This window comes from Papio anubis, chromosome 1, assembly GCF_008728515.1.
Source record: "Papio anubis isolate 15944 chromosome 1, Panubis1.0, whole genome shotgun sequence".
NCBI classification, from domain to species: Eukaryota; Metazoa; Chordata; class Mammalia; order Primates; family Cercopithecidae; genus Papio; species Papio anubis.
In genome coordinates, this window is record NC_044976.1 from 210,921,950 (window position 1) to 210,949,116 (window position 27,167).

General features: G+C 36.7%; 1 protein-coding gene across 1 annotated transcript; it reads right to left on the reverse strand.

Annotated features, from left to right (window-relative positions):
- Positions 1–289: 289 nt before the first annotated feature.
- On the reverse strand, positions 290–22,757 carry FH (fumarate hydratase). The gene is made up of 10 exons (XM_003893701.3): positions 22,568–22,757; positions 20,114–20,248; positions 16,530–16,640; positions 14,787–14,963; positions 11,538–11,720; positions 8,933–9,098; positions 7,020–7,223; positions 5,430–5,557; positions 3,107–3,260; positions 290–644 (listed from the first exon to the last, which is right to left on the reverse strand). Exons 1-10 carry the CDS (start codon positions 22,697–22,699, stop codon positions 502–504), a joined length of 1,533 nt encoding a protein of 510 aa, XP_003893750.2. The 5' UTR covers positions 22,700–22,757; the 3' UTR covers positions 290–501.
- Positions 22,758–27,167: the final 4,410 nt, after the last annotated feature.

Sequence of the window (27,167 nt, forward strand, 5' to 3'; positions counted from 1 at the left end):
CTATTACACACACACACACACACACACACACACACACACACACACACACACATATACATCCCCACTCAGAAGGGCTTGGTCACCAAATCAAAGGAAAATAAAGGTGGCTAAGGACATGGTTTGGGAATGAAATAAGATATAATCGGGCAATTTTTTAAACCACCAATAACCCCCAAAATTGAAACCCTTTAGAAATTGGTAACTTATCAAGTCACAAAGACAACATGCACAAATATCACAGATTCAACTGTAATACAAGTCAGTTAACATAGGAGAAAATTTAAGTCTGTTTTCCTTATTTTATAAATGTATTTTATTTTACACTTGTTTAATCCACCTTGGACCTAGCACATCCCAGGGTTTTATACACTGATCAAATTGCTCTGCCAGAAATACTTACGTTCAATAGCAGTCTCCTTTCAAACTTATCCATTTTTAAGAAATGGGAGTCTGTTTTTTTAAATTGTATACATGTTTATTTTCATTATAAATTTATTTAAATCACTTTGGACCCAGCATGTCCTTAGGTTTTACCCATTCGTCAAACTGCTCTGCTGTGAGATAGCCAAGTTCAATAGCAGTTTCCTTTAAGGTTGATCCATTTTTGTGTGCTGTCTTAGCAATCTTTGCTGCCTTGTCATACCCTGAAGAAAAAAATAAAAAGATGACATATGGGTTAGTAGTGACATTTGGTTTTCTAAAGCAGAAGGTGACATAATTGTTTACTTGATATTGATGCTATATGGGCCTCTTAAATGACATTTTTTTGTTTTTAAAAATAGTTAACAGTGATTATCTCAATAATCATTTTTTATATAGAATTGAACATTTACTTTTCTTAAGAGATAAACACTTAAACATGCCTCACTTTCTCCAACAGATTTGTTCCTAAGTTGAAATTTTCCACTAACTTAGATATATAAGGGAAAAAAAGTAGAAATTATAGCACCAAGACATAAAAATATACATCTGGGTATATTTTTCAAACAACATGTTTAACTAGAAACAATTATCTTTCTAAAGAAACATTAACAAACTAAATGCTCTAGTCCAGCAGAAAATACAGCACTGCACATCTGGCAACTGTGGTGAGTGGCTCTGAGAGGGGAGAAGTCCTCGCAGTGAGGCAGGGGCAGGCAGGGCCTGGGGAGAGGCGTTTCCAGAGCTGCTTCCAATGGCTCTTCTCTACATGGCTCTCCACTGCAATGGCTTCTATCCCCTGGCCTCCTCCCAGACGTTACAGGAACACAAATGGGGAGTCTGGGCAGAAATACAGACTGCATAAAAGATCACAAGCATACTGTTTACTTCAGAGTTATTTGCTTTTCAAATTAATAAAAGTGGGAGCAGGCCAGTTCCGCAAGCTGTCTTGTCTTAATATATACATATTTTAAGTCCAGAAGAAAAAGCAGGAATAAAAATGAAACCAATGAGGGAGAGAAAAAAAAAAAAAACAAGATCAGAGAAATATGACCAAAAGGAAGAAGCTTGCTGAGGCAGTACAGTAGATCATCAACAAGATGGCATGTGTCAATACACAATTATTAACCAGCTATAAAACAAAGTATGGGCATAGTTACTTTTATTACTTAACTGAATTTGTGAATGCTAAATATGTTGAAAAGGGCATTTACTGATCTGAAAGGGCATTTATTGATGCCATTTACTGAAAAGGGCATCTTTCTTAAAGCAGAAATGCTTTGAGAAAGAATTTACAGGTTAAACTCTTGTGATCAATATATATCCAGTACTTTTATTTTAATAATAGCTTTAAAGTCTAAGCATTTCTGTTGTCAAGTCCAACAAGACATTATTAACAACCAGCTTGGTACATAATGAGAATATAAGGAACCCATGATTCAGAGGGTTGTAAGGCTCACACCAAGTCAACTAGTGACGTGGTGTTGACCCATCTCATTCTCATATGGCCTCTAACAATTCTTTTTATGCCACAATAAGTTGATTCGAAGAAAGATTTACCAGTCATTCAACTTTAGGAGACACCTCTAATTTAAAAGTTTTGGCAACACGTTCTGAAGTAAAGATCTGATGAAAACTGCTCACACGAGCCCCTGGGTTACCCTTTGGGTTTTTCCAGATGTAGCTGATGTATCATAATTTTAAATGGATCAAACATTATTACCAATCTCAATACCATACCAAAAAACCGGTATCATACTGGGCTCATAGTCATACTGACTACCTAAAAGAGTCAAGTGAGCTCTAATTTTAAAACACTGAAGTTATAGCTTGATGTGAAACCAGGAATATAAAATTTGCCTTGAAAGTTCAAGATTATAGAAGCAGTAGCCATATTATGCCAAATAAGTGAATCATAACTTGTTCTATAATAGAAAGTCAGAAAATATATTAACCTCTGCTTAGCAGAAAGGAGGAATGAGAAAAAGGCTTTTAACACATCATAATATAATGCAACATAATGCCTCAAAATCTACGAAAGTGAAAATAGTTTATTTAATGGGGATCTCTATGGTCAGTCTACTACCCAAATCTGTATGTTTGATTCTACATAATGAAATATTTATAGTTCCAAAAAAGGCTTATGATATAATAGCATGGTTTTAGACAAAATATTTGCATTTTCCTCCCTCCCTTTCACTATAAGCAATGAATACATAAACTTTTTCTTTTAATTGTAACTTTCCATTTCTGAATTGAATAAAACAACAAATTTAAAGCATTGCAGAGATCTAGGGAAGGTAGAAAAATGAGTTCATTCAATATTGCTAATCAGCAGTGCCACCTAGTGACATTACCCACTGAAGGTCTTACAAATAACCTTCCCCAAGGGTCTGCATAGAATATTTGGCATCTGAATTCCATTAAAATTAAAATAAGTTTGAACTACTACTTCTCAATATATTTCAAATAAAATGAGGCATAATAGATCAAGTTTTGAAAGAACTATGACACCATACAAGTCATATAGTATCTTTCCACACAATTTCAAATATTTTAAGATTTTACTAAAACCATATTCAAAAGAAATTTGCTGTTCTCAAACATTGATCCACTTGTCTCTTAAAAATGTTTCAGCTTTTTAATTTTGCATTCAAAATGATATTATTATTCCTTAAACACTTACCTATATGAGGATTGAGAGCTGTCACCAACATCAGAGACTCATTCATCAGCTTGCTGATCCTTTCTGTATTGGCCTGGACTCCCACCACGCAGTTTTCTGTAAAGGAAACTGAAGCATCCCCCAGCAGCCTGGCTGAGTGTAACACATTTTTAATCTTTGAGTGAGTGAGAGTGTGTGTGAGAGAGAGAGAGAGAGAGAGAGAGAGAAACATTACTAAGGCAACATGTTTTTTATCCAATAACATATTATTTGCTGGTTGATAGTAAATACACAATTCAATAAACATATAGAACTCTTACAAATTTTAAGGCACTATACCTAAGGAAACAAATGTGAAAGAAAGTATGAACATCTGAAGGCACAGAAATCTAAAAAAGGTGAAAAAGACATAAATACAAAATGACTAAAACACAAAATAGCCCATAGCAAGTATTTAAAACAGAGGTCTGAAGTGTTAGAGAACATAGAGAAAGAGAAATTAACGCCAGTTGTTGGAACTGGTGAAATCCTGTTTTATGGAGAGGACTTGGCCAGAGAAGGAAAAAGAATCTTTCACGTAGAAGGAAGAGCAGCAAAGATGCAGAGGTTCGAAAGTTCAGCATGAGTGTGAGGCAATTAGTAATGTTAGGGCATAATCTAATAATCACCAAAATTCCAGGTTTTCTATGCTTTAACCAAACAAATACTCCAGTCACTGTAAAATAACTGTTCATATAATGTTAAAAAAAAAAAACAGTATAAAATCAATTAGTTTGTTTCGACCTTTTTTTTTTGTTTTTGGCAACATTTCCAATATTTTTTATTAAGATATATCCACATCCTAATATCCTCTGGTCTAAAACTCCACAGTCTGAAAACGAGACTTCCAACAATGGATGCTAAGACACAATAATCTAAGTTTTAATTTGCTACTAATGACCTTATAATAAGGCAAATATTGATTATCCTTATTTTATATTAAAAATAAATTTTTACAAAGATTAACAAGGCATTTATTGTTATGCACCTATAAATGCTGGGTATCCGGTGTTAACTGTTTGGAATCTGACCTGAGAGCAAAATTAAGTCTGAATTCTGCTTTGGCCTGCGTTTTTTTTTTTTTTTAGACGGAGTCTCGCTCTGTCCCCCAGGCTGGAGTGCAGTGGCCGGATCTCAGCTCACTGCAAGCTCCGCCTCCCGGGTTCCCGCCATTCTCCTGCCTCAGCCTCCCGAGTAGCTGGGACTACAGGCGCCCGTCACCTCGCCCGGCTAGTTTTTTGTATTTTTTAGTAGAGACGGGGTTTCACCGTGTTAGCCAGGATGGTCTCGATCTCCTGACCTCGTGATCTGCCTGTCTCGGCCTCCCAAAGTGTGGCCTGCGTTTTTATTTACCACTAGAACACACATTCCATGAGGGCAAGAAATCTGTCTTGTTCATTGCTCTATCTCTATTATGTATCCAGTACAGTGCCTGATAGAAAATGGTACTCAATAAACATTTAGTGAATATATTAAATATACTCAATATTTGTCATTTGTGTATTCTTATCAAATTAAAATTAGAATTTACAACATATTCCAAGAGAAAGTAAGCCCCTAATAAACTTTAGCTGTAACACTTTGTCCAGATGAAAGACTCTAAATGATGGCAACAGCTCCACTATCTGAAGCTGAGGAAACTGCATGAGAAATGACGTGATGCGTCTATGATCTTTGTAAAGATGAAAGAAAAAGAACAGTTTGGGTGGACACAATGTTTTCAAGTATGTGGAAAGTAAAGCCAAACAATGAAAGAAAGTCTGACAGGGGGCAGAAAGAGAACTGGTGAAAAAATGTTCAAGAAACCAGGGGTGAAGAATGTTTCAAGGAGGGACAGTCAACATCAACTATTAGTAAAGGAAGAACTAACTGTGCAATGCCAGCTGGACTGAGGTAGTCACCAATGACTGGGAGAATAATTCAAGCGTGGAGCGGCTATGCTGGGCTGTGGTGACTATAGCATAAATGAAAGTGAGTAGTGTTATCCTTTTAAGAAGACTGAATTTGAAAGAAGAAAGCAGCAACACGAGAAGGAGACAGGCATATAGGGAGGCGTTTCATTTTTCTTAAATTGGGGCTATTAAAAAAACCATCAAATCGCTTAGGTTAAAAATCAACTAATTTCTAATATCTAGGGTTATTCTGGTAACTTAAGAAACGCTTGACTTCCAACTGCTACTTATGTCACCCAACTACCCAATGTGGAATCACTAGAAGTCTTTACGAAATACAAAACCAAGATAATAAGCCAAACACATTAAAACACATTGGTCAAAACACATTAAAAATCAGATTTAAAGCTTACCATCATTGGCTTGAAAACATTCAACTCAAAATGTCCATTGCTGCCTCCGACAGTGACAGCAACATGGTTCCCCATGACTTGGGCTGCAACCATGGTCATTGCTTCACACTGAGTAGGGTTCACCTTGCCTTCAAGAAAACCAACAATGACAGAGTAAGACTAGAATTTACGCAAATAATCAGGGAATAAAGAAATCTAATTTCTTTAAATAAAGTAAGATATACAATAAAGCAAGGCCCAACCATCAGTGTAATTAAATGAAACAAACCAACCAGGGAAAGCAGGATGGGTAGCCACAAACTGAATCATTCAATGGCTAACGAGAAGCCACAACTACACATTAAATATAGTTCTCCGCCTTCATGATTTTCATTCATTCTATATGTATTTATGGAGCCAGACATTCAATACACTACAGCGAATAAGAAACATGCAGGCCCTGCCCTCGCAGAACTTGGAGGCTAGGGAGGAAGAGCTGGCAATTATGGGGGGTAAATACAGAGAAGTGCATGCTGCTATCAGAACACCTATAAAAGCAACCCTACACTAACACTTGGGAGGCTTCCTAGGGAAAGGCGAGGCTAAGCTACAATTTCCCTATTTATCACATGAGTCTCCGGAACCCCACTTCCCTGCTCATACTCCCTGGACAAGCTCCCAGTTTGAATCAACCCAGATTCCTCTGACCAGTGCAAGCTAACACACTGCAAAGATTATTGGGCAGATTACTTCCTTTATCTGTGACTCCCCATGTCTCTTTCTTTTGGCAATCACCTTGGATTTGCAATCAACTAAACCCTTATGTCATTTTTCAACATGAAGTACTTTAAAACAAAATTTCATCTCTTCTTATTCTACAGATCCATTATTTTTATAAAAATCTAGAGTCAGGCCTTTCCTTCTCACTATTAAAAGTTACATTGTCAGTTTTAGCCCAAGCTACAATGGCCTTTATGGCACTCAGTTCTGTCATCCATAGTACTGCTGTCTCAACTCTTTTAACTGCTAATATGATTAGCATTTATTCTCTTCCTTCACCCTCAGTCACCAGTAAAGTGTTGAAGGGCAGAGCCCTTCAGCTTGTTACCAATATATTCTTCTAGACTAAAGTCACTTCATTAGTCACTTCTGAAATGTCACTGTTCACCCAGCTACATTCATCTGCCAGCACTGCCCACGCTTCTCCACTGGAATCAATGACTATCATGCGAATCTATCAAATGACTTGCTGAAATCCAGACATACACTGTTGTGTCACTTGCTATATCTAACAAGCACATAACGCAATGCAAAAAATGAAATAAGATAAGTTTGGTATGACTTCTTTTTATTCAATCCATGCTGATCACTTTAACAGCCTGTTTGAATGTGGGATTCAAACTACTTGCTGCTAAGTCAGATTCTTTTTTCCTATCTTGTTAGGTGACGTGGCCAGAAGTCCTGATCAGAGGACCACAGACATGCTGAAACAGTGTGCCTTGCGTATCCAGCTTTGGGATAACTTTAAACAAAAAGAGACATGTTCCATAGCTAAGAATGCCTAGGATCTAGTCAAGTTCTAGCTCCAACATTTACTAGCTATGTGATTACCTGGCATGATACTGCTGCCTGGTTCATTTTCAGGCAAGATCAGTTCTCCCAGACCTGACCGAGGACCAGAGCCCAGAAAACGAATATCATTTGCTATCTTCATCAGACTGCAGGCAGTAGTGTTCATGGCGCCACTGAGCTCAACCAGAGCGTCATGAGCAGCCAGGGCTTCAAATTTATTTGGAGCAGTGACAAAAGGCAAGCCTAAAGAAAAGAAAAAATATCCTATATGGGTGAACAAGTTAAACAGAAAGTTCCAATATATGAAAAAATAAAAATTTTACCTCAGAAAAAAATGTTTATTTAAGACTCAAATTTTGTCTACATTTTTAAAAAAGTCCTAAAGGAGTAGAAAGAATCTGGTATTACATTTTTTAAATTTTTTCAGACAGAGTCTCACTCTGTTGCCCAGGCTGGAGTGCAGTGTGGCTCAATCACAGCTCACTGCAGCCTCAACCTCCAAGGCTCAGGCAATCCTCCCACCTCAGCCTCCAGAGTAGCTAAGACTACAGATGCATAGCACCACGCCCAGCTAATTCTTTAATTTTTAGCAGAGATGGGTTTTCGCCACGTTGCCTAGGCTAGTCTCAAACTCCTAGGCTCAAGTGATCTTCCCACCTTGGTCTCCTGAAGTGCTGGAATTATAGGTGTGTAATTCCACTGTGCTTGGCCAGGCACTACATTTAAAAGATGAAATAACAAGCACAATAAATGTACTGAAAAAAAAACACAATCCTACTGCAAACACATGTATATGATGCCTGACCATGCTTGAGTAAAGATAAAAAGTATGTGAGAATTCATTCTAGTTTATTCCACACTCCTTTCCTAACACTTTTTTTTTTTTTGAGACAGAGTCTTGCTCTGTTACCCAGGCTGGAGTGCAGTGGTATGATCTTGGCTCATTGCAACCTCCTCCTCTACGGTTTAAGCGAGTCTCCTGCCTCAGCCTCCTGAGTAGCTGGGATTACAGGTGCCCGCGAACATGCCCGGCTTTTTTTTTTTTTATTTTTACTAGAGACAGGGTTTCGCCATGTTGGCCAGGCTGGTCTCAAACTCCTGACCTCAAGTGATCTGCCCACCTTGGCCTCCCAAAGTCCTAGGATTACAGGTGTGAGCTACCATGTCCAGCCCCTAGTACAATTTTTAAAAGTTTCTTTGTCCACTTTACTGTGCTTTATCCTCTCCACTAGCCAGGAGCCCACAAGATCCGCTGTAAAAACAGGGTGCTAAAATGAGTTAGATGTTCTCAGTTAATAATCCCCATGTTAAAAATTTTATAAATTTACATTTGCCAAACCCTAAAAGTAGAGTTCTCTTCTATTAAAATTTGCTTTAAAGACAAATCAGCTGGTAAACTATCACGTGCAGTGTATAATTATCTCTACCCTAACTCTCTGGTAACATCTGCATCTTAATGAGAGTTTTCTGAAGATGACAACTTGGCCCTAATAATAGTTATCATTATCTAAAGTATAGTACTCTCTCCACTAAAGAAAAGACATGGTTCAAAAAGGTCAATAATTCAAAGAATTATCACAGCATGACATAAGAAAAAAAAGAAGTCTGTCTACAATATATTTATTATTCAAATAGCTTACTCAACACTCAGTTTTTTCTATTTTGAAAACTGCTATTCAAAACTTCAAAGGGAAACTAATTGAAAACTAGTAAAAAAAAGCTAACACTGGTAGATTTTAATGGCATGCTGTATACACTTCTATAAGGAACATTTTTTAAAAGCCAAAGAATTAACATTATAACTTCAGAAACAGAATTGAAACACATGTTTGATGGAAAAATATTATTTCTATCTTTAAATTCACAAGAATTCAAGACAGGAACACTCAGAAAATATAGAGACCAAGTATAATGAGAAACGAAAATGAGAAATAATTCACGTGATCACTAACCTGTAAGTGCAGCCACTTTTGCAGCAACCTTTTCTGCAAAGCCAATTCTAGTATTTAAACCTGTACCAACAGCAGTGCCTCCAGCTGCGAGCTCATAGATTCTTGGCATGGCAGCTTTTATTCTTGTCACTGAATATTTTACTTGTTGAACATAACCACTAAATTCCTGAAAAGAAAATTAAGGTAAGAATAAGTAATTCCTAATAGCTTACAAGTTATGCTAACTGCATTAAATAGAAATTTTTAAAAATACCTTTCAGAATACTAAATTACAAGCTAATCAAGTTTTGTTTATACTACTTCAAATCTTATGATGAGCAAAGTATAGGAAAGGATGAGGGTTTGCAGAACCGTAAGGAACAACAATGCCACTGATAACATGCAGCCTATTTATTATAATCTAGTCTTTTAATAGAAAGCAAAGAAAAACAGCACAGGAAATACACTTTAAAAAGAACAACTTTACTACACTAAATTATTGGTTTACTTGCAGTCTACTAAAGAAAATGAAGTCATTTCTTATTTTTTGGGGATGTCTCAGACAACTTTGGTAGAAGAAAAAAATAGTAACTCATCTCCCCCCAAAAAATGCAAACATAGAAATACTCTCTAGACAATTTCAGTGTATCAACCTTACAGGAAATATGAAGACATTCTACAGAGACTTGGGAAGCTAAAGACTCACTGAATAGCACAGGAAGGTAACAGTTTGCATTCAAAGACCTTCCAAAAAGAATAGGAGGTAACAGTAGAGTCAGATCATAGCATCAATGTGCCAGTGTCGGCACTGGTTCCCAAATTATGACATGCCTTAATTAAGGCAACTATAGAATTTATGTTTTGAACACAGAAAGGGCTCTATTAATAGTTATGCAGAAACAAAAGGCATAAACTGGGAGTTAACTGGGCAAGCCAAGATATATGGTTACACTAAATCTATCCTTTTTTCCTGCCTGAAAACACTAAAAAACCATAAGTCCTAGGATTTCATGCTGTTCTAAAGATAACATTTCAAAAGATATAACTCTTTATAGGTAGACCTGATGCATCTGATATAACATCACTCATGTACAGTCATGCACCACATAATGATGTTTCAGTCAAAGAAAGATCACATAAACAGTGGTACCCTAAGATTATAAAACCATATTTTTACTGTACCTTTTCTACATTTAGATATGTTTAGATACACAAATACTGACCATTGTGTTATGATTGCCTATTGTATCCAATGCAGTAACATGCTGCACAGGTTTGCAGCGCAGGAGGAAAAGGCTATACCATATAGCCTAGGTGTATAGAAGGCTCTACCATCTAGGTTTGTGTGAGTATACTCTGTGATGTTCATACAACTATGAAATCGCCTAAGAATGTATTTTTCAGAACATACCCCCCTTGTTAAGCAACACATAACTGTGTGTATACACACACTCTCACACACATGAACACAATAGATTCACTTATAAAATATACTTTGATGGGGAAGAATGCACGAACTTACAATCCCAATAAAAGCAAGTATAAATGCTTCTGATAAAGTCAAACAGAAAAATATAACTTTTTGTCATAACAGGAAGAATGATGATTTTACACAGGAGGTTGAGTCATGGCCCAAATGGTATTTAGTACTGTGGTTTTCAACACCAAAAAAAGGTTAAAATTAGAAACCTGAGGAATATTCAAAAGTTGCAAAACACACATACTGTTCCTCCTTAGAAATTATGCATGGTCCTAAGTACTGATGACGCAAAGAGAAATGAGACATGGCCTTAAGAAGCAACTTAATCCAGTGAGTTCAGTTCAGTCCCATCATTTGTTTTTCAATTACTCATTTCAAGTTTTCATCATTCCTTAATTTCCTAATAAGGAAATTAAGCTACCCCAATTGGAGTGTGAGTTTACTAAGACAAAGGTCATTCCCCGTATTTCCTTACATTTCCTTCACAATGTATACTATTAGATATTCCTTAAGGTATTGATAAAGAAACATGAAAATACTTTCTAATATCTTGGAGAAGAGAGTAGTATCTCCTTCACATGTGGCCAGAACCATCTTAAAAAGATCTACCTTACTTAATCGCTTTAAGATTAAATTTTAAATAATCTACTAATTTAGGTAAGAAAGACAAAAGAAAAACCATAATGATACTGATGGAGATGACAATGATGACGGTGGTGATGATGGTAGCTAGCATAAACGGGTACTTACTATGTGTCAGGCATGTTTCTAAGCACTCTACATAAATAAATGTATTAGAGCTTCACAACTATCCTATGAAAGACAAATTATTTTCCTCATTTTGTAGCTCAGAAAACTGAGGCACAGAAAGGCTAAATGACTTTCCTATGGTCCCATAGCTTGTACACGGCAAAGCTAAGATTTGAACCCGAGCAGTCTGACTGAATCTGACTTACAGCCAGTACACTCTGCTTTTCTTCTAAGTGGATGTCAATAAAAATTACTGATTGGTTGAACAGAACAACTTCTGTCATTGAAGTTGACGGTTACAAATTTGGCCTTTTAAGCCAGGCAGATTTCAAGGATGACACATTGGCCATTTGTACCAAGCTCTAAATTGAATAAAATTAGTCAAACTCCCTATACCTGCCCAAGAGTAAGTGGAACAGCATCCTGAGTATGAGTACGTCCAATCTTGATGATCTGCGCAAACTCTTTGGATTTTGCATCAAGAGCATCATGTAACTTCTGCAGTCCTGGTAACAGTACTTCATGAACTTCTATTGCAGCAGCAATGTGCATTGCTGTGGGAAAAGTATCATTTGAGCTCTGTTGGAAATTTTTCAAAAGAAATATAAAATGTTAAATCAGAGGCAACAAAAACAAACTTCTGAATTAAACTTCTCAATTAAGAAACTCTCCAAGTAACTACTCAAAACCCAGTTCAGTTACATTTATGTGTGGCAGGTCATAGGTAAGTTATTATAGAATCAAATAAGCAGCATCCTGGTTTCTAACACATACTCAGAATTGTATTATACACATTAAGTATACTGAATGTATTATGTATTACATAGAATATGTATTATATCTGCCTGCTAATAAATGACAGCAAAATACAGAGAAGTATAGTTAACAATTACACTTGAAGAGAGCAGTAATAACTTCAATGTAGTTGAATATCTTGTAATTATATCAAATTACATCAATTATTGAATTATGTATCTTATAACTGAATATACAGTGCATACAGTCTTTCAGAAACAGCTCTTTATTTATCACGTTTAGAAAAATGCTGTGAGGTAGATCACCACTTTAAAAACAGGAAAGCCAAGCCCTCAAAGAGATGTATAAATGCCAAAATATTTAGCAACTGGCAAACCTGAGACCTAAGCAGGTAGTATACACTCAGTGCTCTTTCTCAACTGTTGAACCTGTACTTTTAAAACATAATATCAAGTTGGGTGCAGTGGCTCATGCCTATAATCTCAGCACTTTGGGAGGCTGAGGCAGGAGGATCAATTGAGGCCAGGAATTTAAGACCAGCCTGGGCAACACAGAGCAATACCCTGTCTCTAAAAAAACTTTTAAAGTAGCCAGGCATGGTGGTGTGTGACTGTGGTCCCAGTTGCTCAGGAAGCTAAGCCATGAGGATCGCGGGAGCTCAGCATTTTGAGGCTGCAGTGAGCTATGCTCACGCTACTGCACTCCAGTCTGGGTGATAGAGTGAAGCACCATCTCTGAACACACATACACACACACGCGCACACACACACACACACACACATATATAAAAGTATGCTGTCATTTAAAAAGATACATTATTTATATATTTTGACATTTACTATGCGAAATATAAAGCACTTACAAAAGAAGTAGGATGAATGGTGTAATAAACACTTATGTATCTGTCACCTGAATTCAAATAGTTTAAATAATTATCAACATGTAGCCAATCACGTTTCATCTATAACTATATTCTTCTGAGGCAGACTTCAGACTTCGGTATACATAAAACATAAATTCATATTTAAAGGCAAGTATTAGATCGGGAAAATCCTTTATACAATGAATGTATATGAAAAAACTTCTTCCTTACTACTTAAAAATATATTAAAATACACCTGGCACCCAGATCTGTTTCTAAATATCATTTTCTAATAAAAATTCTCCAACAGTTCCTTGAAAAATGACTGCTTCTAGGGCTGGGGCAGAAACAATACAAGACAATGAGTTTGGAGCATCTTGAAGTACCAGAAAGTCAGAACACACTTAAGAAGAGTAAAAGGATGGCGGCATGCCTAAAAGGACACAAGAGCCAAAATGAATTGGGTTCCCAGAGCTGAAAGAGTTTAAGCAACAAAAGTATGGGATTATAACCTGAAGAATAAAATAAATAACCATGAATCCATACTGATATACACAAATAATTGAATAAACAAACAAATGGGACAGGGAGAACAAATCTTCCTTGCAGAAAAATTCAACCAACAAATGTAGAACAAATAAAGAAAACTGAAAACCACTATTAAAACACCACAGAAGGAACTGCTGTAGACAAGATTCCCTGATGGATGCTAAAAATAGTGCGAAAAAGTTTAAGGAAAAAGAAGATGTTTGCCTAGCCTCAAGATAGCGCTATTAATTACTACAGTGATTTTAACGTAAGCCCAAAAACTTTTTGATACTCCTCCCTCTAGAAACTGAAATATAGTGCCTGGAAAGCAGGCAGGGTTTAGCGACCTATTTCTAATGAACAGGGTATAGAAGAGGAAAAAGTATAATTTTACCATGGAGAAACCTGGCAAGCACCAGGTTAACCAAGTGATGAAGGTTAACATCACCAGTAACAAGTCATGTTGCTATCATAAACCCCTGATATGATGCAATGAGAAGGGCCCTTTATTTCTGTGATAGTTTTCTCAAAAATTCAGAAGTCTCAGTCTAATGAGAAAACATCAGACACACCAGAATTGAGGGACATTCTACAAAATACCTCACCACTACTCTCAAAAGTGTCAAGGTCACTGCTATGTGAAATCCTAACCCCTAGGGTAATCGTACTAGGAGATGGAGCCTTTGCAAGGTGATTAGGTCATAGGTCAAAGCTCTCATGAACGGAATTACTGCCCTTATGAAGAAGAGACCCCATAGAGCTCCCTTGTCCCTTCCAGCATGTGAGGACACAGAAAAGATGGCCATCTACAAACCAAAAAGTGGGCCCCCACCAAGCCAATGAAATGGCCAGTAGCCTGACCTCGGACTTCTAGCTGTCAGAACTGTGACAAATTAATTTCTATTGTTTATAAACCACTCAATCTATCGTATTTTATTATTGCAGCCCCAAAGGACTGAGACAATCGCAAAAGACCAAGAAACGGTCACAGATTGGAAGAAACTAAGGGACATGTGACTAAAAGTAACGTATGGCCTTGACTGAATACTGAAAAAGAGCCTGAGTGGGAAAACTGAGGAAATCCTCAGTGTTTTTTAAAAGTCTGTCGTTTAGCTAAGAGTACTGTATCAATGTTAATTTCTTAGTTTTGATAAATGTACCATGGTTACATAAGATACTAACATTAAGGGAAGCTGAGTGAAGGGATATAGAAACTATTTGAACTATCTTTGCAATTCTCTTACAAATCTAAAATTAGTTCAAAATAGAATTTTAAACAATAAAAAAATACATATATACTAAATTCAGGTGTCCTAAAAGTAATTTTTATAAGGATTGAAACATAAAGCCAAGATTCCTAAAAGAAGTAACAACCATAATAAACCTTATCCATTAAATAATGAACTCTTCTTGTCAAAAAGTGAAAGCTTGTTTTACAAGAAAAATCTCAGGTATGCTTTTCAATTTATAACAAAAAAAAGAAAAGCTCGCATACTGACCTGGCTTTTATTAACATGATCATTGGGATGCACAGGTATCTTGCTGCCAAGTTCACCTCCTAACATTTCAATTGCCCTATTGCTAATGACTTCATTTACATTCATATTTGTCTGAGTTCCTGATCCAGTCTGCCATACCACGAGAGGAAAATGATCATTTAATTTACCTTCAGCTACCTGCAGAAAAAAATGTTAAAAATGAGCTTTTTAAAAAAGGAAATAATAGTCATTCCACTATTTTAATCAACCATAATTAAGTTCCATTTATAAAACTATTTTAAATATGTTCACTGTTTCCATATGCTAAATGACCTGCTGATTATGACACAGAGTTTGAATACAGTTGACCCACAGATCTAAGCTTCTGATGCGTCACTTGCTCCAACCACAGATACTTTAAAAAGTGAAATATTATCTATACTGAATAGTATGACAATTCACTGGTTTCAAATGGAAAGGGAATCAAAGCTGTCTTTCTTACTTTTCTCCAACAGCCTCTTCTAATAGAGGGCCACCTGTTCGGGCTGGCAAATGTTTAGTCTTTAGATGTATTTGTTGGTGGTGCTCAGCAGGAATATCCAACAGATGTTACTGCCAGAGTCAGCATGATAATGAGCTAGTGACTTGAAACTGTGAGTTCACTAATAGCTACTTCATTGCACAGATGTCCAATGAGCAGTAATCACCAAATGTAGAAATAAACACTGCCCAGATTTGCCCCTATTTTTGTTGTATTTTTACACTTTCAGCTTATGTGTTAGTTTTTGGATGGTGTGCTTTGTAAAGTGTGGGTGCTTAACAATCTTCTGGAATGATTTTAGCTTAAAAAATCAGAAACTACTTGAGAAATCTATTACCTTGAACAACTGGTCCACTTTAAAATAAAACTTTTTTCTAGTTATATAAAAATATGTGATTAGTGTAGAAAATTTTGAGAACTGAGAAAAGTAAAACAGTCACTGCAGTTCTACTGCTCAGTAATTATGACTATTAGCATGCTGGCATTCCCAGTCTCTACCTCATGCAATCAGGGGTGTGTGTGTGTGTGTGTGTGTGTGTGTGTGTGTGTGTGTGAAAACACACATTTTCTGTTCATTTTTTCCTAAACAAAATTAGGATCGTAAAATACATGTATTTTTGCAAACCTTCCTCCCTATTTCTCATAGGCTAGGCTTTGTTCAGGCCAATCTTCAAAAAATAATTTTCTATAATTTACAATGTAAATATAATTTATATTTATATTATATAAATATAATGTATATAAGTAGCTGCTATAGTTACGTATTGTCTACTTTGTTTTCATTATTATAAATAGTGCTGTAATTAACAACACTATATATACAGTTGTTACCTCTGATTGCTTCTTTTATTATTAGCACATTAGTGAAATTACATTCTCAATATGCATTATCAAATAATCAACTGGTTTTAAGAAGATTTATATATAAAACAAGAAATCAAATAAAGTTCAAATATCTTTTCAAAAAATTTTCTTAAAACTAAATACATTAAGGAAAGTCAAAAGGCTTAAAAACAAAAGGTATAAAATCATCCAGAAATTTTGTCACAATGTAACATTTTAAGCACTATATTAATATCATCACTACAAATAATGCTACCACCTACCCTGAAATTCATTAATCCAAGAATTCCCAGTTCCCCTTTCCTCCTGCCAGAGCATATCATCATCCAGAGTACGGCATGGGTCTGATGTTATTAAGTAAACACACTATCACCTCCTACCTCGTCTGCTGCCTTCATGATTGCATTAGCAATCTTTGGATCAAGACCATAATCCTGGTTTACTTCAGCAGCCGCTCGCTTCAAGATGCCAAAAGCTTTAATAACTGGGGTCTAAAATTAATCAGAAAAATATTTCAAATTTGCTATTTTACTTAAGCGTGAAAGTTTATTATTTTGGCAGATGCAAAAGCTATACATAAAACAATAACTTACGTAACACTATAGCTCTAAAATGTTTAGGTTATAGAGAAAGATTATAGACAGGAATTCATGAACCAAGAATCAACATTATCACAGATCTATTTGTTTAAGGAACCAAATAAAAACAAACACATTGACTCTTCATATATATGTGTGTATGTCTCCCACATACATATACATACACAGATTCACATGTATACAATGCTATGCACACATACACACAATTATATGTGTTTATTTCATACACTATATATAAAAACAAATCGTACTCAATCTTTTCACCAGCAAGAGCCAGTATTTTCTCTCACTGGATCCCACGTTACATTATAATTATTTCCTTCCCCTCTTAAAAAAAAAAATAAATAAATAAGGGACACATTTAACTGCCATTCAGTATGAGACTACCAGTTACTGACTGGGTTATCATTTCACCCCAAGGCCAAAAAGCAATATATTCTACCTAGCTACTAAAGTCTTAATACTCAGTAACTCCCTTGACATTTCGCTCAGAAGAATTTTTTTTTTAAAAACCCAAGATTCTCCAGACCTAAAGGTGACAGCTTAAGATACATATAAAACCCCGTTAGTGCAGATCTTTTCATTGTTGATCCCAAATCACCTCACCAAGCTTGAAAAGGATAAACTGAAATGAAAACCTAGTTTTTACAAGACAAGTGAATCGTGAGTTCTTGTCAAAATTAATAATACGGATTGTTGTATAGATCCCACACCAGGTTTGAATGGGCCAAGAGCAGAAGGGAGAAAGGGAGGAAAGGAAGAGAATGATGAATGTGGAAGACAGACCTGTCAGCTCTGGAATCAAAGCAGAAAAAACAAAGAAAAGTAAGAAATAAGACACATTAAACAGATAAACCTGGACCAGAGTAAGTATAAGCTGAGGGGCAAATAGAAAAGGAAAACCAGAAAATTTTTAAATTTCAATTTTAAGTAACTAAAACATTAGAAATGTTTTACTCAAACAAAATGGGGACAGATGGCACACAGGATTAGAAACTTAAAAACTGTAAACATGAAAACAAATGGGAATTTAAATCTCCACAGTAACAAACACTGCGGTAGTGGGCTGAACCACTACCAAGGGCAAAGGTGAACGCCAATCAACGCTGGCCATCTGAATGGAGTGAATGACCCCCAGTGTTTATGGACCATAAAAATAAAAAAGGGTCATTCACAGCAGAAAGAGGTTCAACGAACACCATAAAATGGCAAAATGTATCGCTGGAGAGAAAAAACAGGTCACCTTATTCTTAATTTATTCACATTAGACATTCATAATTATTTTTAGCTTTGTTTTCCTTTGGACCTCAAGTAAAAAGGGTTGAGTTTAAACATACTACTCAGTTTAGAGTACATACAGACTGTTTTACACGTAATAAAGTTCAGGAAACTAATCCACTTGAAGTCAAATATGACAAAATCGAGACCCCAGGTGTCGGCCTTTCACAGGTGTGCAATCCCCATGGCTGTGCTGTCTCTGGAGCAGCAGCAGCAGGAACCATGCCCCCCCAGAACCACAAAACATGCTGGGTGACACAGATCAATGAAAACAGCAGCCACGCTCACTGCCACCAACACTGGCTGGGGCTGACCTCCTCCTTAGTCTCTGGAGTTGAATAATATGAGATTATTTTAGGATTGGTCAGTACCCTTTTTCATCCAACCATGTAGCCAAACTATGTTTACCTCACCACCAAGAAGGCTGTGGATGGCAATGACAAAGATATTCCCTTCAAAGACTCAGCTGCCTGTTGTAAAGTTCTATATACCTGTCAAGAGGCAGTCTTGAAGGCTTAGGAATGACTTAAAATTATTGAAAATAAAAGCATATTTATAAGATAACTGTTAAATAATATCTCACCGGATGAAGCCTGGCTACTTCTAGGCTTACTAGCCTATCCTGTATTGACTATTTTTCATACTCCGGTTGGGCTCCAGTAGAATATGTTATGTATTTCTCAATTCTTTTCACACTTTAACATCTCTGAAATCAAATCAATGGTAAGTCACAACCTTAATTGGCAGCATTTTTCTTTCTTAGTGGTACCTATTGGTGCATCTTCTAATTGATGGCATCTTAAATTTAACTGAATGTAGTAGAAAGTTATCTCATCATTTAATCATTCATATGGCATTGAATAAATACTTATATATTATCTATTATATGTCAGACATGGTTAAGAGTAATACTTTGATGTGTCTGTGTACTATACACTTTTTTGGAAACTGAAACCAAAATACAAAGTGTGATTTTTAAAAGTCTCAGTTTTAAATTAGTGGGGGGAAAAAAAGAATGAATATTGAAATAAAAATATTTACAAACTGTAAAATCCTAGTAAAAATCTGTAAATACTCAGCAAGAATGAAAAGACAATCTTTAGTTCTGTCAAATAAAAATCCAAAATAACTATTCACAACAGCAAAGACATGGAATCAACCCAAATGTCCATCAATAAAGGATAAAGAAAAAGTGGTACATATCCACCATGGAACACTATGCAGCCAAAAAAAGGAATGAGATCATGTCCTTTGCAGACGTATGGATGGAACTGGAAGCTGTGACCCTCAGCAAACTAACGGAGGAACAGAAAACCAAACGCCGCGTGTTCTCACTTACAAGTGTGAGCTGAACAATGAGAATACATGGACACAAGGAGGGGAACAAGGCACAGGGGACCTGGGCGGGGAGGGTAAGCACCAGAATAAATAGCTAATGCGGGGCTTATTACCTAGGTGATGGGTTGAGAGGTGCGGCAAACCACCACGGCACACATTGACCTATGCACTAAACTTGCATATCCTGCACGTGTATCCCAGAACTTAAAATAAAATTAATTTTTTTTTTCTTTTTGAGACGTAGGCTCACTCTGTTGCCAGGCTGGAGTGTAGTGGCATGATCTCAGCTCACTGCAACCTCGGCCTCCCGGGTTCAAGCGATTCTCCTGTCTCAGCCTCCCAAGTAACTGGGACTACAGGCGTGCGCCACCATGCCCAGCTAATTTTTGTATTTTCAGTAGAGACAGAGTTTCACCATGTTAGCCAGGATGGTCTCGATCTCTTGACCTCGTGATCCACCTGCCTCGGCCTCCCAAAGTGCTGGGATTACAGGCATAAGCCACCGTGCCCGGCCTTAAATTTTTAAAAAATCCAACATATTCAAAGCGATGGCTCAAAATAATAGCATGCTAAACTTCAAAAAGTTCTTTAACATTTTAGTGAAAGAGAACATCTTACTACTCATGAAGCCACTTTTCTAATAACTTTACATTTTAACTCTGAAAAATATTTATTTATAAAGTAAAATCACTCATAAATATAGCCTACTTCATCCAAAATAAGCCAACATTTCCACAAATGCCACTTACTGGCATGCGTTCTGTCACACCTCCAATCTTAAAGTTCATTGTAGATCTCACGGTTTGCGCGCCGTAATACTTATCATTTGGCACCTTTAGTTCGCCAAAAGTATCATATTCTATCCGGAAGGAATTTTGGCTTGCCTAAAGACAAGAATAAAACACTGTCACAAGTTGAAAAGAAACCAAGTATCAAAAGCAATTGCATCTTATTAGTCGTCAAAGAGAAAGAAACCTTAAGAAGTATCACAAAGATGAAAAAGTACTATTTAGATTCTCATTCTCTTCCTCACTTTCAGGTCTTTCCTTGAAAGAACCCTTTGTCACACAAACTTATTAATTCAGGTATTAAAGATAGATTGCAGAACTAATATACTATGCTGGTGATAAGCATAAAGACTTTGAAATACAAATAGTAATCTTTTCCATTTCAAGAGTATGCTTATTATTGGTCAAGATTTGGCTAATTCAGTGTACTTACTTTAATGTTTATTTTACTGAGAACTTTTGAAAATGGTCTAAGAATGATGATTTGAAATTTATAAACATTATTTATATATAAACATTATTCATATATATTATTACATATGTATATTCATATATAATAAATTTACAAGCATTACTTATATATATATAAAAACACTATATATATGCCATCATGCTACCAAGTCAGTACCACAGCTGGTCTGCCTGTTAAATATTCTCATTCTCAATGCACTTCTTCTCTTCTGTAGTATTGATCACACTAATTATTCATGTGTGATTTATTTGCTTATTTAACTGCTTTGCTTATTTAATCTCCCCTAAAGACAAGAATGAAACACTGTTTGTAAAACTCTATCCCCATAGGGACTGTCTTATTTACAGGGCCTGGTAAGTGGAAGGCACTCAATGAACACTGTCTTTCTACTGAATGTATTCGTACATGTTCTTTTAAATAAAAGGTACCTTAGGGCATCAAGGGTTATGTGAAATTCTCAACATTAGCAACAGGAAGAACTTTTACAAAACCAACGGAGATTTTGGACCTGAGAATGGTTAGAGGGCAAAAAATACCAGAACTAGAAAAAACAAAAACTACCTCCATCTGATTTTAGCTAACATTACAATTCTAAGAGCAAGGCAGTGCTATTTTTTGACATTTGCATCAACAGGATAGATTCAGAAGTTCTCCAGTCTGCTTCCCTTTACAAAACACTAAATAAATAAAAAATAAATTTAAAAATATGTAAAGGTTCTAAAATGCCCTAAAATTATTAGAGCAGAGAGTCTGAGGAATGCAAAACATCTCTGATTCTGTAGTATAGTGGTATATAGTAGGTATAGTGACCCAAACAAATTATCTTCAAGTTTAAAGTCCAGAAAAAGTACTGGCCCTTTGAAATACCCTAGATGGAGCATTGATTTAATCAGCACTCACTACATGGTATTTTCACATGTGCAGTTTTGCTGAGTAGCTGTATTTCAACTTTGCATACGGAAACCGAGACACAAAGACAACTTGTCCAAAGTCTCAAAGGAGAAGCAGAGTAAGATTTGAAATTACATCTTAGATTGCAAACCTCATGCTACACCAGAGTGCAGAGTTATAACTCTTCCTCAACTATTTCTCAAACGTTTCCTAACAATATACATACGTATTTGAAGCTTTTTAAAAGCCTGCATCCCTAAAGGTGGCTCTAAAGAGCAAAAGGGCTTACGTAAGCATGTCATAACCTGAACTTGGATCTTTAAGTTCTTAGCTGTCTTTCTGAATAAAAAGTACTGATTCAGCTATCGTTAGGTCCTAGCCAATCTGCTCAAACATGCTTCAGAATACTATGCCCGTGGTAATCGGAATTTAAGGGTTTTACAAAAGGTATGGGGGAAACCACAGTCAGCCCAACAAACTGAACAGGCACTTTCAAAAGAAGTAAAATCTTCGAAGAACCTTCTACCCCATCTGGAGGGCCTGAAAGCAGTGCAGCGCCCCTTGGCGAAAGAAACCACAATTCAGAAACCACAGGCGGCCAGTGTCCGGCCAGCAAGGCCCAGCTATCCGGCAGGACAGTGCGGGAGCTGCCCCTCTCCCAGCACCCTCCGCCCACGCCGGCACTGTACTAGATGGCAGCGCCCCAGGGCTAGGGGCCTGCGCGCCAGCAGGAGCGAAGTTACCCCAAAACGCCCCGGCCTCGGCCCGCCAGGGAGGGCTCCGAGGAGGCGCCGGGAGTGGGCCCGGTAGGACCCTCTCTGCCAGCCGCCGTCCCTCCCCAAGCGCTCTCCCGAGCTGCGGCTCCATCCCTGCGCTGAAAGAGGCGTCCGGACGCCGGGAGGCCAGCCACGCCGGCGCAGGCGCTGAGCTCAGAGTCTGGCGCGCCCGGACGCCCGGGGAATCTCTCCCGCCAAGTCGCGGGTGCCGGGACCTACAGGCAGGAGGGCTGAAGGTCACCGCGGAGAGGCCGGGGGTTGGCGGCCTACGCTCACCATTCGAGCCGCGTTCGGGGGCCAAAACGAGGGCACGGCAGCGCCACTCAAGCCGGGAGCCGAAGCTAAGGCTGAGGCTGGAGGCCGCACAAGGCGACGCGAGCGCGCGAGGAGCCAGAGTGCTCGGTACATGGTGCTGAGGCAGCCTGGGTAGAAGTTCTGGGCGGCTGTGGCCACGCCTCCACGCCGGCTGTCAGAGCCGTTCCGCCCACCGGCCTCCGCTCTCATCCAATCAACAGCTTCACACCAACAGGTGGGGCGGGATCAATCGTGAATGGCCAGTAAAGAATGAGGGGGCGGCTTAACTTTCTAGTAGTAGCGTGGAGTTTAAAGCCCTCGGATTCATGGGAAACTAGAAAGAAGGGAATTATGGGAAAGGAAGTCCGGTTATTTTTGTAGCCGGTTTGGTTTTTATGTGTGGCTGTTAGAAGGCGGGAGTATTAGCTGGTCAATCAGGTTGTGTTTGGTTGGTGAAATATACTAGAAATAAATATTTATTCTTTTATTTATCATGTAGTCAGTCATTACACGTTCTTGCTACTGAAATCCTTTTTCATTTCTTCCAGATTGTATCTTCTGTGTAGAAATTTTGGAAAGTGCAGCAAAATGTAGAGAATGAAATAGTAATTATTCATAATCCCACAACTGACAAATAAGATAATTACTTATTTCTTTTAACTTATCATTTTGAGATCTCTACAGTTTCCTTTCTCTTCTTAGCCTGTACCCTCAGAACTCTTTTTTTTTTTAATGTATTGTGGAAGATGTACACAATTATAGGTAACCTCAGAGTTTTTATTATTTGCAGTTCTCCCAGTTTTTTGCATAGCTAATTTATACATTTTCAAATTAAACGCATATTGTTTTAATATAATAGTTGATTACAGGAAAGCAGGAATTGATATAAAATTACATCTGAACCACAGTTTTCTCTTTTCTCTTTTCTATTGCCTGAAACCAGACGACAGTAAAGAGAGAGCGATCGGATGGTCTTGAGGTCAAAAGTTCAGAACCTGTAAAGCCAAATTTATGAGTCAAACTTATAAACTTGCCAAACCTTTTGGAAACATTATGCTATTTTGTGACTTATAAATTTGACACATATTTAAAATATAAAAATTCAAATGAGATTGTAATAGTTGAACTACAATCAAAACACACTAGAAAACTGAATGCAAATTCTTTAAAACATTGCTAATAATGGAGTGACATTTTGTTTTCATTCTCCACCTTTCCAGCAGGTATCATTATTTTGTATATCATTATTTTGATGCATCCTTTCAGTCCTGTGTATTTTTTGCTTCACACACTAATATGCAAAAAATGGTTTTAATATTTTACTTTAAAGTTTTGCTGTTGTATAATTGAACTCTATGCTTTTAAGATATAGCCATGATCTCTTAAAATTAATTATATTGCATCACATGAATATGAAATGTTATTTATCCAGTTTCTTAAGAACATTTTTATTTGCTGTTACACACAAGTCTTTAATGAACATATGTCTATCATTTCTTCATAGATCATCTCTTCATTGAGTAATGCTCCTCTTTATTGTTATTGTTGCTTGTCATTTTAAACTTTTTGAAATATTGATATTTCCCCACCAATTTTGTATTGGCTATTGTTTGCCTGATGTATATTTCTCATTTTATTTTATTTTTTGTTTCATTTTTGTTTCAAGCATGTTTCTTATTTTTACCATACAGTTGAACTTTTCAAAATTCAAATTAATAGCCTTTTATAAATAGGTTATTTTAATCCTGTTTAAAAATCACCTATGACACATATTATGTTCTAGAATTTTTCAAAGCACTTTACATGTATTAATTCTTTGAACATTGAAAACCCTATGTGATAGGTCTTATTATTATTCCTGTACATAGAAGAGAAAAATTGATGCCCAGGAATATCCAAGTGTTTATTTGTGTGTTTTACTTCGATGTATTAGTGAAACTGATTTTCTATCTGCAGCAGTAATATAAAGTTCCATTTTTAATTAAATATTCATTTTATTTGAAGTAAAATATTAAGTATATTAGGAAGATGCTATTAAATGACTAAAATTTGGGAAATGTTAACTTAATTTATTTTTGTTAATTAGTAATAAAATTACATAAAGCCTTTAAATTAACAAAGGCTAGACATCTTAATTTAGAATGACTTATTTTATCTATTTGAAATAATGTTTTTACTTTGCTTAGAGTTTGGGGTTTTTTTTTTTTAACTTTGGACTTGTCTGATAATAATATTGACCAGCTTTCTTCTTGTTGACACTTGCCTGGTTTGTTCTTGTTCTTGTTTTACTTTGCTTTCTGTTTAAGGTGGGGAATGTGATTGGTGTCCTGCTGTGACGGACAAAGGAACAGTGCAATGGTTTTCTCTTGCCTCTGTTCTAAATCTCATCACCTGGCTGACATAATTGATAGCAAGGTACAAAAATGTTCTCATTATTCAAAATACTTTTGCAAATTCTAATTTAGGATACCTCCCAGCCTGGGAGGTTACCAGATGGTTTCCTAGAGGAAGCTTAATAGAAAGTTTGGAGATACAGCCGTAAAAGTCTCCCAGAAAGTAGAGCAAATATTCAAAGAGAAGAAAAATAAAAGAAGTAAATAAAATTAGAGAAACAGTTCAGTATGTCCAACATGTGAATAATGTAGGGGAAACATTAGAAAAAATGGAAGAAACCTTAAAAAAATTCAAAAAAAATGTTGCAGAACTAGCAGATATGAACTAGCCAGAATGAGTTATGTCAGCAAGAAATGTTAGAATACCAAGGGCAAAGAGAAGAGACTGGAATCTTTCAGAGAGAAAAAATAAATAACTCCCATACAAAGGATTAGAAATCCTTAGACTTCGCAACGACAATATCGGAAGTGAGACAATAGCTGAATGATGTCTTCAAATTTTTGAAGGAAAATTATTTCCAGCTTTATATTCTGTACCCAGAGAAATCAAGTGTGTGAATAGAATTAAAATGTTTTCACATGGTCAAGATCTCAAAAAATTTACTTCTCATCTACACTTTTCAAGAAAACGCCTCAAGTAAGTGCTCCACCATAACTAGGAGTAAACAAAGGAAGAGGAAATTACAAACTTAGAAAATAGGGTCTTCAACACAAGAGACACATGTGGCATATTGCCTGGATGAGGCTATATGGCTGTGCACTTACCATAGAGAGCAACCATCTCAGATGGAAGCAGGTCACAGCCTCCAGAATAGATTTACTCAAAAAGATAAAAGTGCTAATGCCTTGAATATATTGAGAAGGAATTTAGCTGACTGGCGGAGAGTTTGAGGGTTAAATTTATGATAAGTCTTAGAAAGGTAACCAAAGGGAAAAAGCATGACAGTTATTATACTGACAAATAAAGATAGTTGTATTTTGCAGGAAAGGAAAAATAATCATTATCAAATTTGAATGGCCATAGTTATAATAAATCAAACGTTGAATATTGATCTAATTGAAATATTGATGTGACTACACTGAAAGGATGGGAAGATGGAAAGAATTCGTGAAGGTTTGGAGATATTCGGACATGGTGATGAAAAAACATTAATCTTCGTCTTCAGTATTGAGAAGTCATGATCTAATACCTAAAACCATAAACTGAAAACACAGAAACAAAAACCAAGAAGTAACCTTCAGAGATGTGGAAGTATATACCCAGGAACTGGAAGGGATGCCTCTGTGCAAGGATAAATGGCAGAGAGGTAGCAAGGGCGATGACTGTTTAGGTTGGATGTCTTGCAGAACTTTTGTTATTCCTAAGACTATGTGCATGTACAGAAACTTTGCAAAACACTAAAATTACCAACTAAGAAAGTTAACCAACCTCTCTCTCCATTCTCCAGAAAAAGATCAATTCCTCAATGTGCTGGATTCCATTCCCCCTCAAAGACGGTACCTCCTCTTTTTCTTACTTCCTCCAGTCATTTCTCTTAATGGACCCATACTGTAAGTTAATATTGTAACTCTGCTGTCTCAGCTCTCCTGTTAAAAACAAACAAAAGCTGCCCTGACTTTGCATCCCACTTCAACTCTCTCCTCATTTCCAGGACATATTTGATCACCATCTTCACTTCACTTCTCATTCTTTCTTCATCCTATTACAATCTGCCTTCAGTACATGTCACTCCATTGATACTGTCCTTCCCAGGGTCACCATTGACCTGCGAGGTGCAAATACCATGCACAGTTAGTTTCCTATGTTTTCAGCAGCATTGACACAATTGATACCCCTTCTCCTTAGAAATACCTCTTTCTCGCTCTTTGAAATATCAAACTCTCCTTATTTCCCTCTCCCAAACTTCCACTTTGTTTCACTAGCTACTCCTTCACAGTGTTCTTTGACAGATTTTCACTTATAAATAGGGAAGGGCTTCAGGGCTCACTCCTAAATAGTCTTTCCTTTTTAATTCCTTTTAAAAAATGTAGTGGGACTTCAGGTACAGAGGAGTAAATACACTGACCTTATGATATTTTATGGAGTATAAGATCCATTCTTGTTTTATTTAAATATTTCTTTTCCATTCCTATTTTCTATTCCTATTCTTACTCTCTTTTTTTATTTCAGTAGTTTTGGGGGAACAGGT